We start from the raw sequence: 18,365 nt of genomic DNA, 5'->3' as shown, positions 1-18,365 counted from the left end.
AGCAGTGGTATGTGGATATTAAAAAAAAAAAAAAACAACAAGAAACAAAGGAGCAGCTCTCCTGCGCTGGGCTCAGTAAGCGAGGTCAAGCAGGTGCGAGGTCCAACCGATTGAGGTGCTCCGCGGAAGGTTTGCGGCCACGTCGATATGGAGGTTGCTTCAGGAGATGTCAAAGACCTCTTCAGAGCTGCTAGAGAGGGTAGTCAGTGGATGTGAATGAAGAGAAAGGGCTTCCCAAGTAAGTCAGATTTGCTCGGGAGCCTTAGTAGGACTATATATCTAACTGGGGACTCTGGGATTGAACCATCGAAAGTAGGCTCCTCAGAACACGCTACCACCCACCGGGTCCAGGCAGCACGTCTCAGGAAAGTAATTAAGGTGATGCAACGGGTGCAAGTAGGTACACTCAGGTAAGTAACCTTCACATTTAGCAGACTCCACCTCCCGCAGAAGCATCGCTCACTCGAGCATCCTGCTGAGCGAGTCTCAGGAGCGCAATTAAGGGAAATTAACAGCCAATTCTACATCATGTGCAGAGTGTGAGAGAGGATAAAGTGCTCTTGTTTTTTTAGCAATGTAAAGGTGCTGCATGATTCTGTCTCTCTGCCATAATGGTATATTTGTTGTCTTGTCTGTGCTGTAGCAAGTGCATGACCCAAATATAGTAAACAACAAACAATAATGCAGCTCTCCTGGGCTGAGCTCGCTAAATGAGGTCAAGTAGTTACAGCACAGAACGAAATTCTTCCAGTTCTGCCTTAGCGCCGCCTCATGCGACTGGTCTCTCACACCGGAGCTCTCTGACAAATAGCACCTCGGGCAAACTGCTCATTTCTCACCCGCTCCTGCCTGGCTGCAAAAGTATAATTTGGGAGTGAGTTGAGTGTACCTGTGAGGACGCCGTTCTTCTCGCTGGGCTCGCTCCAGCTGACTTTGAGCGAGGTGTCCAGGATCTCTGTGAAACTCAGGTGACCCACGGCACCGGGCGCTGGACAGGGACGGACAAGAATAATGAGCAAGAGCGACGGACAAAACGAGCCACCTTGGCAACTGGACGCAGCCATAAATCTTCTGCATTTGACTATTTGGACTTTAAATGTGTTTAAAAAAAAATCAAGGTAAATGCCGGAAAAAAAATGTGATTACAAGTAAATGAAGAGTTTTTAAAGCTCGGCCAATAATCTCTATGGGAGCTACGTCCCAATTATGATGATCCTGGCTGGATGCTGAGTATAGTCATTCATTAGCACTTCTCTACAACTTTGGTTCTGCATGAATAATAGATCTTGCCCGAAGGATGTGTTATTGCGAGACGCTTGTGTCCCCCCTTTGCCACCACAGGAGAGAGGGAAGTGTGGAAGAGAAGTCACTTACTGTCCTCATGTGTCCTTAATGCTCGAGGCGGGCTGCGGGGGCCGTCTCCGGGTGTAGTGAAGCACAGCACAGAGGTGTAATACTCAGTGAACTTCTTCAGACCTGTCACATATCCCACATGGACACTGTCCTGGAAGTTCGGTCGCACTGTTACCATAGCAACTTCTTCGTCTTTGCCAGGTTCCCAGGCCAGCAACTAACAACAGACAAAAAAAAAGAAAAGAAAGGGATTGTGAAGAAAAATTACCCAAATAAAGAAGCCAGTATTTCTGTAATAGTTCTCACAAAACCAACAGTAGTGTCTCTCTCTGAGGAGTTATTTAGCATCTCCCAAATACATTCAGAAAAATGCCCTGAAGATGTTTTGACTGCGGGAAGATGGCTGAGTAGCTCCGCTACGACAGGCTCGGCGAAGAGGAGAGAGTTTTTGGGCTCTGGAGAGGCATAATAATATCCCATCATGCGCGCTCATCGTTTACCATATAGCATCTACAAATGGGACCTGGACTGACCAATTAGCTGTTTAGGTAATGAGTCCCAATGGCTGGTCCGTTGGGTTGTTTCCAGTTTTCCGAGTCGGGGAGCTTCCAGGAAAGTTGGCAAGGGGATGTCAGAGGGATAAATGCTTGATTGTCTGCCACACATCTCAATTTTTCCTATATATACCTCCCTCTGCCTATTCTTCCCCTCTCTTTGCTGCACTTCCTATCACCTCCTCTGCCTCCCGTCTTGCCTCTTCAGTCTCACACTAGAGGAAAAACCTGGTGCTTAAAATTCAGATTGGCTTCGTACAGTGACCCCTCCAGCCTTCCCCGAGCTGCATAAGACTCGTGGGGCGTCATTGAACAGAAATACAAAAAGAGAGAAGAGTCCCAATGACATAATTAAGTCTTAACGGAGAGAAAAAAAAAATAGAAGCATCCCATGCGTGGGGCTTTGTGGTTCCCTGTGGGCTACATTCGGAGGTATACACAAGAGACAGCGAGATGAACTACATTCAAGAGCCCATGACAAAATAATGAAGACATTCATCATTACGCGCACGCAGCTTCCCAATAAAACATATGAGAAATGGTTGTAAAGATAAAGAGAATGACCTCCGACTGACAAATGGGCGAACAAAGTCCATTGTTCAAACTGGCACCGTATATCGTTTGCCCCCGGGCTTCTTTCTTCTCTCTCCCCCGTCATGTGATACTACAAGTTGAGCTCTGACAGTTCCGTCAATGGACGACGAGAACGCCGCGACGCCTACTGACCTTGTAGCCCTGGTTGATGCCGTTGATGAACTGAGGGTTGGGAGCTGTCCACGTAAAACGAATCGTCGTCGAGTTGACCGCCTCGGCCTGCACGTTACCCGGAGCGATGGTCGGCACTGGGATGGATGAGGAGAGGAAGGAGAAAGGGAGTCAGAGTGGAAGAAAAGGAAAATAAAGAAGCAGCGGCACGGCAAAAAAAAAAAGAAAAAACAAGAGTGTGAGAAGCGCCTTTCGGTTGACTGCTAGAAGTCGGCCTGCATCTATTTTGATGTCACTATTGATCGCTGCTGCACAGGTCAGGGCAGATGCTGCCATCACTCTCCGTCTGACACTTACACCCAACACAGCAGCTCTTTGTGGGTTTGTTTGTGAGTGTGTGTGAGCTAGTTATGGATTTTAGAGACATGTCACACCTTTGCGTGCTCCTTACAAATAAGAGTTCATGGTAATGTAGTCGGACAACAGCCTCACTGGCTTTTAGTGGACGATTTCGGTCAGAAGTAAATAAAACCGGAGGCTACCAGAGGTCTGCTGGAGGATTTCTGTTGGTGGTATAAAAGCATTTGGAAGATGCTGAATCCAAGCTTTCTTCAACATGGAATCACTGAAACACATGCCTCTTTGTCACAAATTACAATCATGCATTTAGGTTTTTTTCATAAATTTATTAAAGCTCTTATGGAAATATGACTCCACCATGGAAAAATAAGAGGTATAGGATTCATTGGAAGCTCAAAACTGCCATAATAGACATGGTCTTATGTAAAGTCTTGATCCCAACTGCACATGAAGGCTCACTAATAATGAATTTTGATCAATAACACCGACTACTCACCTCCCTGAAGAGTCCACTCGGTGACTTTATGGCTGAAGGTTCCCAAACCGGCCCCGTTGTAAGCAGCCACCTCGATCTCATAGTTGGTCCAGATGATGAGGTCTTCCAGCAGCAGGTTGGTCACGTCAGGGCTGGAAATGTTCTTGATTTGGTAGTCGACAGGCAGCCCGGTGAGACGGTACCTGACACGCACATGCACAAACTTTCAATCCAGAGCATCAGGAACTGGATTCACGGTGTGGTTTGTGGAGCTTAGCTGTTCCATTAGTGCATTTACAGTCCAGCAGTACACCATAATCCCTGCTAGGGGGAGACAAAGCACCAGCAAACAAGCACTTAAAACCCACTGACAAGCACTGACTGTTGTCTGGAAAACACCTGCTGTTTCATTTGGATGTAATGAATAAAAAGCCTGACAGAAAAACCAAACTAATTACATGTTTACAGGATTTACAGTCAGTTTGGCATATTGCTGACTCTGCCTATTAGAGTTGCTAAAGTTTTTTTTTTTTTTTAGTTGTTGTTTTGCCTTTTTGAAGTCAAAGCAGTTGTTACATTTTAAGCTGTCTCTCTCTCTCAAAACATGATTTAAATGCAGTGGTGTTAACCGAAGCTGTTGTTTGAAGTGAAACGCACTCTGAGATAATTCCAGCGGTTTGGCGCCGCGACATCACCGACATCAGTGAAGCTGAACACATGGATCAAGTGCATTGTGTAACAGCGACGCTTTTTACAGTTTCCTTACACAATACAATAGATTTTTATGTTGCCTATACATTCCTACATAATTGATGAGATAGAAAGTGCACAACGACACAAATCCAGTCAGGAACAATGACACGACACAATCGCATTAACGGGCTGCACGGTGGCGCAGTGGTTAGCACCGTCACTTCGCAGCTAGAGGTTGATTAAATATTCTTCTCGTCACACATGAGTAGTTCAAGGACTGTTGGAAAGATAAAAATCGGATGATTCTCTCTCTTTTTTAAGCTTTCTTTGCTGATAAATGCTGTGATTTGGAGATTGCTGCAAGGTGGAGCGGTGGCTAGCACCGTCACATCGCAGCTAGAAGGTTGCCGGTTTGCATCCCGGTGAGGGCACCTTTCTGCGTGGGGTTTGCATGTTCTCCCCGTGCAGCGTGGGTTCTCTCTGGGTTCTCCAGCTTCCTCCCACAGTCCAGAAACATGTTGAGGTTAATTGGTGATTCTAAATTGTCTGTAGGTGTGAATCTGAGTGTGCTTGGTTGTCTGTCTCTAAGTGTGACAGACTGGTGACCTGTCCAGGTGAACCTGCCTTCACCCTGAGTCAGCTGGGATAGACTCCAGCCCCCCAGTGAGGATTCAACAGTGTATAGAAAGTGGATGGATGGATGGACAACCTCTATTACTTCCTTTAAGTATTTACAAAGGAAGTAAAGTTCCTCCTTTTACCACCCGCGGAGCAAAACTGCCCTTATATTCCAACCTTTCACATAAAGACGAGGAAACAGTATAAGTGGAGGATGCACTGTGGATTTTTACCGGACGGTGTAGCCCCTGAGGATGCCGTTCTGGTGGCTCTCCTGCGGCGGCTGCCACTGGATCATGATGGACTGGTTGGTCCGACCGCTGGCGATGACGTTCTGAGGAGGAGCGCTGGGCGGCTCCTCTGGCAGAGAGACACTGCAGAACACAAGAAGATGTAAAGGAAGAAGGGGAAAAGAAAGAAAATCATCACCGGCGCGGGGCTTCAGTTTATTTCAGGCGAAAACACATAGCGCTTTGAAAGAAACAACAGCTGAAATGAAGCATATCAATTTAAATGCATGCATAATTTACTATAAACGCTCTTTTTTCCTTGTCTTTCTCGCTGTTTCTTACCATTTTGCTCCCTTTGTTACACACCCTAAGCGATTCTTTTGTGGATTTGCACCTCAAAGTACGTATAATGCCTCACCTGAGAAAGTCCCAGCCGCCTAAGAGCCATATATTTACCCTGACAAGAAAGCCTGAGCGCCTGGGGAGAAGATGCGTATGAAAGATGGGAGTGAGATCAGTGGCGGTGACTTAGTACCAAATGGAGTCACATGGAGTTCTGTGCTGGCCGCACTGCAGCACACAGACGGAGCTCCCCGTGGCTTTCCTCTGGCTGGGGAGCTGGCAGCGTGAGGCGCCGTGACAGACTGATGGAGGGAGGGGGGAGGCGGCAGGGAGGGAGGAGGGTGATGGACAGGGGAGGAATGGGCGCTCCGAGTCGTGTGAGGCCGTGCAGAGGCCAAACCCGATCTCGCCTCAAACCTAAATCCCTCCTGTGGCTTTTTTTTTTTTCGGGATGTGAGAGCGAGTGGGTGTTTGTGTGTTTACATGTGCTCGTGTACATGTTTGTGTGCGTGTGCGCTTTGCTAGGCTTACACGTGTATCCCTCCTCACCGACTCTTGACTGAAGGGATCAGTCAAACCGGTTGTCTAGGAAACAGATTTCACGAGCACAGTGCACTGTTTACCAACAACCACAAAGTTCTGCTGCGATTCGTGTTTCGGGGCATTTCTGAGATTTAAATTGTGTGCTGAGAAAACACAGCCGCCCGGGCGGGTTTGTCGAGGGAACGCCTGTTTCCTTACAATAAAATTATTCGTTAAAATGTTGGAATGGAAAGATGCGGCTCGGAGCTTCCACCCCCAAAGTCAAGCCACATCAAGTCGCCGCTATTTATACAGCACGTTCCAAACAAGTGATGTTGAGCCAAAGTGCTTTCTAATATAGAAAGAAGATAGACGCAACACATTTACCCTACAAGTGTTAATATTAGGGTTATAGAGGGAATTTATCTGGCTAATTTAAAAACTAAAAACCCTACAATATCAGATTTAAAATACGAATTAGCCTGATGAATGAACCCAAAGTGTTTCCTGTCACATCTCTACTCACTGTGGGTTCATGTTCCCTGCTTGTATAATCTTTCCTATAAAGTCCTGCACCTTGGAATCAACATGTATTGTTCCACGTGTCCAGAGGTGTTATTAATAACAGCACTACTGTCACACTGCCTGCAGTTCAGCCAAAAAGTCTTTAAATTATCGTCATGTGACTGTTCGTCGCAGGTGAGTCACTAATAGGTTTATGGTTCTGCCAAGAAGTGCAAATTTTTTGTCTTTTTACAAAATCTGATTTTGAGAAAATGGTTAATTTTTGCCATTTAAAAAAAAAAAGAGACACGCAGACGAAAGGGATTTTGTTAAAATTTCACAAGTTCAAGTGTAGATTTGATTAGTTTTGCAGATGGAACAGCATGTCCCTGATGATCAGTTGAAAAACTGTTGGAAAGATGAGATCTGACAGTTTGTTTTTAATTTTTAAGATAATTTTTTATGATAAATTGTGTAATTTTAGTGATATTTTTTTAAAAAACAACATGTTTCCTAAAAAGTACTGGCAGGTTTTGGGGTTTAGAGGGTTAAAAATTCAGGTTAAGACCCTACAGTATTATTTATTCTTCAAATTTACCTGACTGATGTAAATACTAACATTAAGATCCGATAAAATTATAAACAGAAAACCCCATTCATCTAAAGATCCCCTGTGAGCAAGAAGAGAGGAAGAACTCTCTTCTGACAGGAAGGACTTCCAGCAGAACCAGGCTCAGGGAGGGCGGCCATCTGCCTCAACCAGTTAAAGGAAAAGGAAAATAAATAAACCAGAGAACAAACACCGGACATGTTGGTGGGACCAGTAACCGGAGACCAGACCAGTCAGACCTGAGGGAGTTTTGTATTTGTGTGTGTTGGGAGGACAAGAAGGACAATCAAAGCTGTTTTGATGGGATGGCAGGAACAGACGAAGAACCTGTTGCTCACCGGTCGGTCTCCTTACTGAACTGCCCTTTCCCCACATCATTAACGGCACAGAGGCGGAACTGATAGGAGCGAGCCGGGATCAAGCCGTTGACCGTCACCGCTGTGGACTCCGGCTCAATATTGGCCAGCAGGATGGCCCAGGGAGCATCTGGAACAAAAGGAAATCAAGTTTGACACCTTATTCCACACACACACACACACACACACACACACTCGCTATTCATTGCTATGCAAAGCATTCATCTTTGAATTTGTGAGGAAGCAGTGCGACATTTCTGGGAATTTCACTAATATTCGGAGGGATTTTCTATTTCATGCCCGCAGTCATTTTGTCACGGCAGGTTTTGAATTTTGAAATAATTAAACCCACTAAGTCGTGTTGAGAAAACAAGGAGGGATGAAAACAAACAATATGACCGGAACAGTGTACAAGCGCACCGCTGCTCAGCGCGTCTACTTCAGCTGGAGATGAAAGATAGCGTCGTGTACACGTCCAGCTCAGATTAAAAGCGATGATGGACACTCTTAATTAGTCCCGTTGACCGCGCTCTTAAATTCTTTTTGATCTGCTCGTTGCTTCTTTGCTGTATTTGTTTTGCATTTAAGCTCCTTGAGAAAAACACGGGCGTCGCAGGAGCCTCCGCGTGGAAACGAAAAGTCTCAACGAGCAACATTTAACATCTTTTTAATTCGTCGCTGCAGTGTTGATCTCGTGTTTCGTTCCCCAAACCCGACTCATTATAAATAATTTAGCTCTTACAGTTCTGACACAAAGAGCTCAGACGGATGCATGAGTGGAATACGACTTACTGTTCTCAGAAACCTCCAGGATGTAGCGTATGAGTGGACTGTTGCCATCAAAAGGTTTGGCCCAGGCCAGGTCGATGGCTCTTTTTTCAGATTTGCTCAGCAAGGCTGTAGGGTTCTCTGGGGCATGGGGCAGCTGCCTGCAGGGAACAGCAGGACAACTTTGATAAATAAAAGAATCCCTCTATCACAGCAAACAAGCTGTGGGGGCCGGAGAGTTGCCGAGCATTTTCGCTCTCCTCTGAACATCTCTCGTACAAATCTCTAGGAGAGCGGCATCTTCCTTTATAACAGAGACATCAGGTAGACGGGTGAAGAAATGTGGCGAGACAAGACAGCAAAGATGGTTCCTTGTCAAGATGGACACACGGGCAGGCAAAGACGAGATGGATATCACCGGAGGGGAGGAAATGGATTGAAAGGCATAAGGAGACAGATAGAAAGAAAGCGCACAGACAAAGACATGAATAAATGAGGCCAAAGCTGGGGGATCATTAATTCATTCAGCCATAAATTCAGATAAGCACAGACGGATTGATAGATAAACCTTATAGCGACGAAGGGATACAGACAGTAACTCAGCCAACAAGATGGCAGCGTGAACAAAGACGGAAACAATCAGTCAGTCGGTTTGGCAAACAGAAAGTTAGACGTCACATTCATATTCAATTTACCCTCGCTGCAGCTGAAGTACAAAAGAGTGGCGGGCAAAGTTAAAACACAGAAACGTCTTTGAGAGTTTGGTGTCGGAGAGAAGAGGAGGAGGAGGAAGCAGAAGAGAGGGTCAGGTGAGAATGAGAACATGGTAGGTATAGGGAGCGAGGCGAGGAGGAACAGGCGCCATTTAAGTGGAAATGAGTCGGAGGTGTTGGCGGGGAGAAGGCAGGAAAGCGCGACATCTTTCTTCAAAAAAGCGTGTTCCTGCCTGCGAGAGAGAGCGTGAGGAGGAGACAGAAAATAGAAAGTTACCTGACGCGGAGGTGAGCGCTGCGGGAGTCGTTGCCTCCGACCGAGGTGACTCTGCAGGTGTAGGTGGCGATGTCTCCCGACCACGTCTGGGAGATGTGGAGGGTGCCGTCGGCGTCCAGCCGCATGCGTGGGATGGACTGGACGTTGATGACCGAGCCCTCTTTTTCCCAGACGTGCCTGGAATACAAAGCTCAGCTGGTTAAAGTCACGATCACCATCTGCCGCATCAGTCAATCACGCCGAACACATTTTTTTTTTAAAGAGGGAAATTGTGGTATTTATCAACCTCGATGTTATCCGCTTGTTTTTTTTTTTCCCATTATTGTAATTACTCACAACACTGTATTACTCACCACCTGCATTTTACAGAAATGTGCACTCAGGCATCAATCAAAGGAGGCCGCGGCGGCTTTCCCGCGAACTTTCACGAAATCATCTCAAAGGTAAAAACTTGGAACGTCGTGCCGAAGAAGCGCTCGCTTTAAAGTGTTCTAGCCAGAGCTTTAAATTCCCCAAAAATTGTAAAACGTTGTCGTGACTAATGGTAATAATGGACGGAAACAAACAAGAAGAACGAGCAAAGCTGGGCGCGAAAATGTTTTTAGACGACGTTTATTTGCATAGAGAGTTAATGGCCAGTCACCTGAGCAAAGACATATTCTTTCAAAATGAATAATTTAAAGCAAAATTATCTTTTTTTCTACTCACTCTAAATGTGCCTTTAAGCTTTTTATTCGAGTCCCCCCCCATTTGAAGTTGACTGGTGATGACTAACATCAAACTATGACACATGGAAAAAGTCTAAACTGCTTTAACAACAGTTTTCATGCTCGCTGTAAACCGGCACCGAGTCGTTTGCTGTAACTCACTTGATCAGTGGGGATTGCTAGTTATTCCAATTGCTTTGTTGCTCAGAGATTAAACCGTACGAAGCTCAGGTGGACAAACACATTATCATAACTCTTAAAAGTTAAATGGAAGTCGTAAGAAAAAAAAAAACGCTCATCATCAGCACCACATCGGTCGGACCGGCAGCTGGGTGCCTCTTTGTTTCTAACTGCTGCTGTCGGCAAACTCTCAGCTCGATGTTCTCGTCTTTAAAGTCCATGAATCTATTCATCAAAACCTAGTTTCTCGCACAACCTGACATGCATAATTCCGTCGCTACCCGTTGGGATGCGATGTACGTTTGCGTGTCAGCTGTAGGATGGAGGCGAACTCGCTTTGACGGTAAAGCAGCGAGCAAACTGCTTGTCTTTCAAACCACGTGACTGGTTTCATCTGCCGCCCTTCTGCCTTCCCGCTCGCCATCAGAGCTGCCCTGCCCGCACATCGGAGCGCCTGATGATGGCTGCATATCAAACGGCGATCCCGCATTCATCAAAACTGCGCAGCTCAAACGCAGCTTCAAATGCGGCTTTCCCCCTCTGAGCGGAGAGACACCGGGTGGCCTATTGATCGCTGCCGGTGTCGACTGCAAGCTTATAGTTCAGTCAATGTTCTGTTGCACGTCGGACCGGTTTTGGCGGCAGTTGTCATGCGGAGAAACACTTTGTTGTGAACGCATGCTTGCATGTTGGTGGCAGACGAACTTGTTCAACAAGGCTTTTGTGCGAACTGTACGTCAAGGCCGCATGTCTGAGACGCTTCTCTGTGTCTGAAGTAATTCTGCACATGTATTCTGTATTTATGTACATTTTATCGAACCATTAGCATTCCTATAGCAGCGCAGAATAAAACCCTTTTCATATGTGGTTGTTAGTTTCTGTTTAAGCGATGGCATTCTGTCATTCAGAGACAGGTCACCGGTGCAGGATTATATCTCATGGCTTCATTCAGACACATGCAGCCACAGAGAGCCACAGCGAGCACACAGTATCTGACATACATGTGAGATTGGACATGTCTGAGGTCAGCTGCTATGAAAAGAATTACTAACACTTCCGGACACTTGGAAAAGTGTTGCAGTGAAAAATGATCCCACAGTGAGAACAAAAGAAGATTTTCTGTTTTTCTTAATGCCCAGAAAATAAAGTGATGGATGACCCGTCTGATGTGAAGAAAAGTGTGAAGTATGTCCTGGATCCTGACGGATTCTCTCTCTACATCATTTAAGTAATTAGTATGGTTTTTCCGATCAAGTCTTTTTGTTGCCCAGGATGCCTCCCGAGTCATTTAATATTTAGTGTTTTCCGATATAGAGTCCTAATCTGATGTAATTTTCCGGAATAATACACACTTCAAGTGCATTAAAGTTATTAAAATCAATGCAATGAATATGCCTGACAGCTAAGTGGCTCTACAATGCCTTGTAAAAAAAATCATTTTTGCATCAGCTCCAAAAGACAGAAAGATCCTGTTGTCTCATGAACATGTAACTTAGCTGTAGTAACTGGTTGCACCACCAGGTGGAGACTCTAACTGTTAAGTACCGTAGCGGCCCGAGTTAGCGGTCACTCAGACTACGTTCAGTTCCATGTTAGCTAGCAGAGAATGTTGTGGAAGTTTAGCCAGCAGAGGGCGTGGTGCGAGTTTAGCTAGCAGAGGGCATTGTGGGAGTTTAGCTATCAAGGGGCACCACGACAGAGACATCAGTGACACTTATTGTCATCCAGTCATAGATCTCTCACTATAAATTATGCATTTAATTGCACTTTATACTCTCTTAATTGGAGATTTGTACGCCAGCAGATGCAAACAAAGGCTTGGGCTTGATGCTGGTATCTTCTGTAAATGCTGCAGTCGGCCCAATCTCAATCCTTGACGTTGGTTTAGGATGCTTCCAGGAATTATTGACGTTACGTCTGTTGTAAAGACGAGCGTCTCTTTTGCTTTGCAGACGCTTATCAAAAACACATCAGTGAGACACAGATGCGTTCCTGCTACAGAACGAACTCCCCAGTGCACAATCGTGTATTAAATAAATGGCTGAAAACAACTAATGCAACATTGACAGTGCCAGGAAATGATTCAATTTAAAATTAAATCTATAAATTATTGAGAGATAAAGTAACTTACTAGTGCTGGGTTTTTTTTGTGTTTTTTTTTTTTTTGAGAATAATAAGAAAAATACAGACTTATGCCAAGTCCATTAACAAGCTGCTCAAGATCTGCCTGGTCTTCGAAGCCCTTTTCAGACATGGGACATGGATTCATCGGTCCAATAAAGTGACAGCATTCTGTTAATCAGTCACTTTTCATATTCATATTTGTGATTTAGACGAGATTCGACAATACACCAACTACCATATAATAATGCAACAGCTCCTAAAAGTGATGAAATAACTAAGAACCTGGTAAACTTTGGATTTTTTAAAACTGACAATTCTGTTCATGTTTGATGACAATGTAATGACTATTTTACAAACCGTCCCGACAGCTGTGACGGAGCTCCAGACTCAAGCTGCACAGCGTGACCTCTGGTAAAAACCTGACCAATCCTGTCTCCATGTCGGCGATAATTATAACTAATTAATGATTGACTGCTCTTACTCTCTCCATACATGCATCCTGTCTTCATCCTGATGCTGCAGGTATTTACGAAACTCCGCCAGAAGCAACAAACTAAACTCTGTGTGACAGCTCCCCGGTCTGATGTGAAGAACACAGTGTGTGACTTGCCGTTGGATCGCGGCCCGGACTGATCGCTCTCCGTATAATTCTCCGGATAATTTATAATTATGAGTATTTAACTGTCTCTCGCTTCTGGAGACGCGCATACGGATCCTGCTGCTGTCTGATGGCCCGAGTTTTTAATCAACTCCGTGGAAAAACTCCTTCAAGCAACTTCTGCTCCTGTTATTGTCTTGTGGGGGTAAAAAAAAAGAAAGAATTAAACTTATGATTGGTGAGTACTTTTAATCTAAGCGGTTAGTGTCTATTTATATCGCAGTAAAACTCAACTTTAATGTACATGAAGTTGCGGGGCAAAGCGAGCGAGGAAGGTGCGTTGGGATCTTGGCACATAAACGGCGTCTTGAGTGCTTCTCTGTGATGTTTTTTGGACGAATATCGGCGCTGAAATGTGGAGAAAAGCTTCCCTAAATCAACTCACGGGCCCTAAAGTACCGCTGCTCGTACGTGTCTGTGCGTTAATGTGACTGCAGTATGAGGCTTGTGCCACGTTGAAAGCGAAACAGAAACGTTACCGGGTTGGAGATCACAACTTTTACGACGAAGCGAGCGGGGTGCACGTTCAGACCCGAACGGAACAGGATGCATGTGCGAAAGGGGCGCTTTAAATCTACTCCTTTTACTATGAAACGCTTCACGACATCAGTTGTGGCAGAAGCCTCCATAATAACGCCGCTGAACTCATTTCATGGCCATGTTTGCGCCCTCACCTGACGGTAACGCTGGGGTCATGAGTGACTCCGCATGTCATGATGGCTTTAGTTCCTTTGATGACGCTCTGGTCCTGCGGGGGCGTGGTGATCCGGGTGCGAGCTGCGGAAACAAAAGGAAGACAGAAAGGGAGGTGAGGAAAAGTGACAGAAACAGCCGAGAAAATGTCCTTCTAAGAAGAACAATGACAGAAGAGAAAAAAAGCGAAACAGACAAATGAATTTCTGAAAACTCATTTCAGCCGAAATGACATGCTGCTGGTTTGTGTTTTGTTTCTTGATGGCTTGTTGGAGAAAGCACCTCGATGACGAACTCCAAAGTTTTGCGCACAAGAATGCTTTTGTGTTTGAAGGAATTGGGCTTTTTGTTATTATACAGTTGTTTCCTGCCTCTCCGTGAAACACCACCGCTGCACAGGGATGATCGGCTTTGCATCGGGCGTGTGCTTTCAAAAAAAGGAATGCAAGACATGCGCTTACTTACCCCAGACAACAAGGTCGGCGGACGCCTCGTCGATGCCCCGGGAGTTGCTCGCCATACACGTGTAGGTCCCGGCGTCGGAGATGTGCGAGGGCGAGATTAGCAAGCTGCCCGACTCGAGGAGGGTGAACCTGGGCAGCTGGACCGAACCGCTGGCCAGCACGCGCTCGCCTTGAACGGGCAGAAGAGAAAGAAACTAATGAGGAAGGAGATACGTAAACAAGAGGAAAAAGGTCAGACGGCGTAGAGGAAACGGGGGGAAGGTAAGGCGATGCATTCAGGGGGTGTAAAAATAGAGGAAAGGCGGATTGTGCAAAACAAGGACAGCGTTTTCCTGATCTGCTATTGCAAACATGAAACGCCTGGCACAAGGTAAATCCAGTCAAAGGAATCCAATCAGGCTTTATTTGTTAAGCCACCGCAAACTAAGGTCCCGTGCGAAACAGATAACAGACGTGGTAATCCCTCGGTGGGAAGCGTTTCAGACCTTTCTGCCAGGTGATAGCCGGTCTCGGAGCTCCCGAGGTCTCGCAGTGCAGGATGACGGACATCCCGTCGATCACGGTGCTGTCGGAGGGCCCCGCCGTGATGTTGGGGGCGATGCCTTCGGGGGGAGACAAACACGGAATCAGGAGGAAGCTCAGTACAGTAACAAGAGGAAGGTAAGAGGGTTATAGAGGTGAGAGAATATCGGTCTGTGGCAAAACCCCACTTCAAACGCTTTTTCTTTTTTTTCCTGCTGCAGTGTTTAGTCGTCGCTTTGTCCCACTAATTCTTAACGGATTGGCACAGCCTTCACCTCGGTGCCATAACCGTCTGCTGCCGGTCTATTTTTTGCACCCACGGAGATAGCTAAGGGATGTATGCAAAGGAGGAGAGAAAAATGACTGAAGGAGGAAGCAAGAGAGAGAGAGAGAGAGAGAGAGAGAGAGAGAGAGACGGCAATTTGTAGATAACTAAAATCCGTATTTGTGATATGCAATAAATCAAAAACTTTTATAGGATGACAGAAAAATGTATGACTCCCAGAGGAGAGGCGAAGTAGGAGAGTTTGTCAGAGAGAGGAGGACAGAAGGAGAAGAGGGAACATGAATGAGAGAGAGAGAGGGGAAAAAAAACAGAAAGGAGGATGATAAGATGAGATCTGGAAGCAGGAGAGAGAGGAGAAGAGGAGGAGACAATGTCACGGAGGGAAGAAAAAAGAAGGATGGAAGGGTTGATTTAGCGAGACGGAATATTATGAATTCTGATAAGACGACGGAGCGGCGTCGAGTGAAGGCAGCAGGAACTCAGACAAAGTGAAGGAAATTAGACGTCAGAAACTTTGAAACACAGATGCACAGTGAGAGTAAAATTACCAGTGATTTTTAAATTCCAGCTCAGGGGGTGAAAAAACACAAATTTCAGGTGATTGGACTGAAGCAGCAAATGCGGTATTAACGCTGAGTCGTTGTTCTAAATCAGCTTTAATTGTCAGTTTACACGTCGAGGGATTTTAAGCGCTGATCTTAATTACTGAGAGAACAGATTTTTTATGAATTTAAATGCAATCCAAGTTTGTTCTACAAACAATAACATGAAGTGATTGGGTCAGAGTCCTCCTCTTACAGTACCGTCGTCCCACTCCTATTAAAAGCCTTGCTGTCGCTCTCACATTAAAATACACGCTTTCCTCTGTGGCCTCGCTCATAAATTCGTTTGCCAGCATTGAAGAAGAAAAAAAAATAAAAAAGTGTATTTTACCAGTAATCAGGTCCTGGCGTGCTGAGCACCGGTTCTGTTCCGATACAGCTTACATAAGCAGGTACGTTTGTAGATTGGTTTCTGTTTCTGCTGTGTTTTTAATCATCTCCACATAATTGCGTAGCTCTCTGGCACATGCGATTGCTGTGAAACGTTGTATGTTTTTTACATCATGCTGGAAATGTTCTTTTGTATAACTGGATTTTTTTATTTATTTATTTTAAAACCTGAGCTTTTACATGTTGTGATTTATCAGGTTTCCATGCATTTGTATTAATACAAATGAGAAGAATCGACATTCATGTTAGCAGCTCTGTGAGGGTGCACTCGGCCGGAGTTTAAATGCCGGCAGAAGTACAGTAACATGCTCACAAAGGCGACGTTAAGCGCTGTTATTTTTGACTGTGTGACTCCACGACGGCTCGAAATGGTAGAAAAAAGTAAAAAATACAGTACATGTTGCACAAAAACAACGACCAACAAAGACCTGCCAACCTCGACAAGAAAAAATGCCAAAATGACACAAATCTTTATCAGAAGCAGGAAAATATATCAACCGACAGACTCACAGAACTTTCCGATGGTCTTTGAACTACACACTGACCAAATCCAAACTCAAAATTGTAATACTTCATTAAACTAAGTTTATCTTACTTGCCAAAAAGAAACAGTTTGCAGATTCTGTGAATAAATATTCTACCTTCCTCTATTCAACTGTAAAGGCATTCGTGACTTAACTGTGACAAAAAGTTGGTTGAAAACGATTCAAATCCGGCTGAACTGCAGGCTGTGTTTAGATAGGAGACCTAGAAGTAGCGAAACCAATTAAGAAAATGTAAGTAATCAAATATTTATACTATGAGCCGCATCTTTTTCTAGAATTGGTAACACCTGTGGATTTTCTTTCAAACAAATGTTTTATTTTTTTTAAATTTATAAAAAAAAGTTATATATAAAACTGTCATACTGCACAGAAGGCCTTTTAAAGTTCTTTCTATTTCTAGCCATGGGTTAGGTTTTTTAAATCTGTCTCGATAACTTCCCCTGCCGTGTCCGACGACAAAGCAGTTTGGGGTAGGAAGTAAAGGCAATGCACGTTTTCATTGCTCTCCGTTCACCTTGTTGTAGGTTAGTGTCATCTTGTAAGCCTCTTGGGTTAGGTTTTGGAATTTGTGATGGGAAGACTGGTAAGGCAAGAGGCCATTGTTCCCTTGGTTGCATTCCCTTGTCCCGTACAAAAGTACAAGACAGGATGTCCTGGCGAGAGGCCGTCGCCGCCTTGGTAACACTCTTTGGTCCAAGGGTTAGGGGTTTGGGTGTAGAGTTAGGTTTTATGGAAATCTGTCTCAATAACTGGGCTTCTGCCTTCAAAGTTTGTCTGGTTTTGGTCTTTGTTTTCCACAGTAGTTTGATTAATCGATTGTTATCACATTGTCCTGGGTGGTGTCATATTGTTCTGCCCGAATGGGTTCTAGTTTCTGTTTTTTTCAGTTTGTTTTGGTTTGTGTTCTTGGGTGAAGTCATGGTCCCTTTTCTGGGTATACGTTTTGGATTTTGCCTTGTTTTTTTTTCGTGGTTGATTAGTTACCTCTTCTGGTTTTTTCATCCTGGTCTGTGTCATTGTTCTGCCCGAACGGGTTTTAGTTTTAGTTTTTTTTCAGTTGTTTTTGGTTTGTGTTCTTGGATAAAGTCGTGGTTCCTTTCTGGGTATACGTTTATTAGGGTTAGGTGCCGTTGTTGCAGTAGGAAGTGCAGTGAAAAATGAGTCCACGGTGAATTAAGAAAAAAGAATTAGGTCTTATATTTTATTCACAGTTTGATCAGCTGCTCGGTCAATCACTCAGCGTTTATAAGACGTTTCGCAAACCGCCAAACGTCAGAAAAATCCATGAACATCTGTAAATCCCATGCAGACGACTGACTGGAAACACAAACAACTCTACAAATGTGCAATAAATAACCGCAAAAGCGAGCAGCCAGATGCTACCGCTGGAAATAAACTTCCAGGCAGATTTCTTTCCTGCACCATCCAGGCTCGGTTTTGTGGCGAAGCAGGACAACCAAGTTCGTACGTCGCCAATTTTGTTATAAACCGTGGACAAGTCCCTCAGGGGAGATATGGGCACGTATTTGTTGCATTAGCGTTCTTATGCACTTGTCAACTTGAGAGTGGGAAAACCCCAAACTTTGCTGCCTTAAGTCTGTAAATGTGTAAACTGGGATTGGACCGTGCAAACATCAAACATTCGCACTGAATTACTAGTTTTGTAGGCATTTGGCAAAAAGCGAACGCATTGGACGAGTTCAAACTTTGACCTGCTGATGGCGCACAATGAAAAGCAACCAAAGTTCATTCGGTTCCTCCTGCAGATACGTGAACATCTTCACCAAATGAGAAGGTAAACAAGCCAAAGAAGGCTTCGAGCTACTTCTGTTTGGACCAACAAACTCCCAACGCAACGAGAATGTCTAAAAATGCTGACACTCCTAAAGAAAGAGGCCTTTTTTAGACTATTTTATGAATTCTGCTAATATATGAAATTAAATAAACCCTCTGATTATTTTGTCGAGGCCATTTGAGGTCAATTTAAAGCACTAAATCGGTTCTTCTCTACTAAAGTAATTACACCTAATTGGTTCTGATTCTGACAAGGAGGCTTTAAGAGAGCTGTGTGAGGATTTATCAAGCTTATGAACAAAAAATAAAGTTTTAATGAA

General features: G+C 44.7%; 1 protein-coding gene across 1 annotated transcript in view; it reads right to left on the bottom strand.

The window, feature by feature from the left end:
* Window positions 1–18,365, bottom strand: part of LOC103352811 (protein sidekick-2) — a 332,816-nt gene that overhangs the window by 44,011 nt on the left and 270,440 nt on the right. Inside the window, exons 10-20 of the mRNA XM_008275471.1 lie at window positions 14,392–14,508; window positions 13,908–14,075; window positions 13,424–13,526; window positions 9,081–9,257; window positions 8,115–8,251; window positions 7,305–7,452; window positions 4,992–5,132; window positions 3,469–3,650; window positions 2,634–2,749; window positions 1,375–1,570; window positions 890–988 (exon numbers count right to left, since the gene is read on the bottom strand). Of these exons, the coding sequence (XP_008273693.1) occupies window positions 890–988; window positions 1,375–1,570; window positions 2,634–2,749; window positions 3,469–3,650; window positions 4,992–5,132; window positions 7,305–7,452; window positions 8,115–8,251; window positions 9,081–9,257; window positions 13,424–13,526; window positions 13,908–14,075; window positions 14,392–14,508 (1,584 nt within the window). The remainder of the gene's footprint in view (window positions 1–889; window positions 989–1,374; window positions 1,571–2,633; window positions 2,750–3,468; window positions 3,651–4,991; window positions 5,133–7,304; window positions 7,453–8,114; window positions 8,252–9,080; window positions 9,258–13,423; window positions 13,527–13,907; window positions 14,076–14,391; window positions 14,509–18,365) is intronic.

This window comes from Stegastes partitus, unplaced genomic scaffold (genome assembly GCF_000690725.1).
Source record: "Stegastes partitus isolate 25-593 unplaced genomic scaffold, Stegastes_partitus-1.0.2 Scaffold52, whole genome shotgun sequence".
Taxonomy (NCBI): domain Eukaryota; kingdom Metazoa; phylum Chordata; class Actinopteri; family Pomacentridae; genus Stegastes; species Stegastes partitus.
This window is presented reverse-complemented; position numbering and strand designations above follow the sequence as displayed.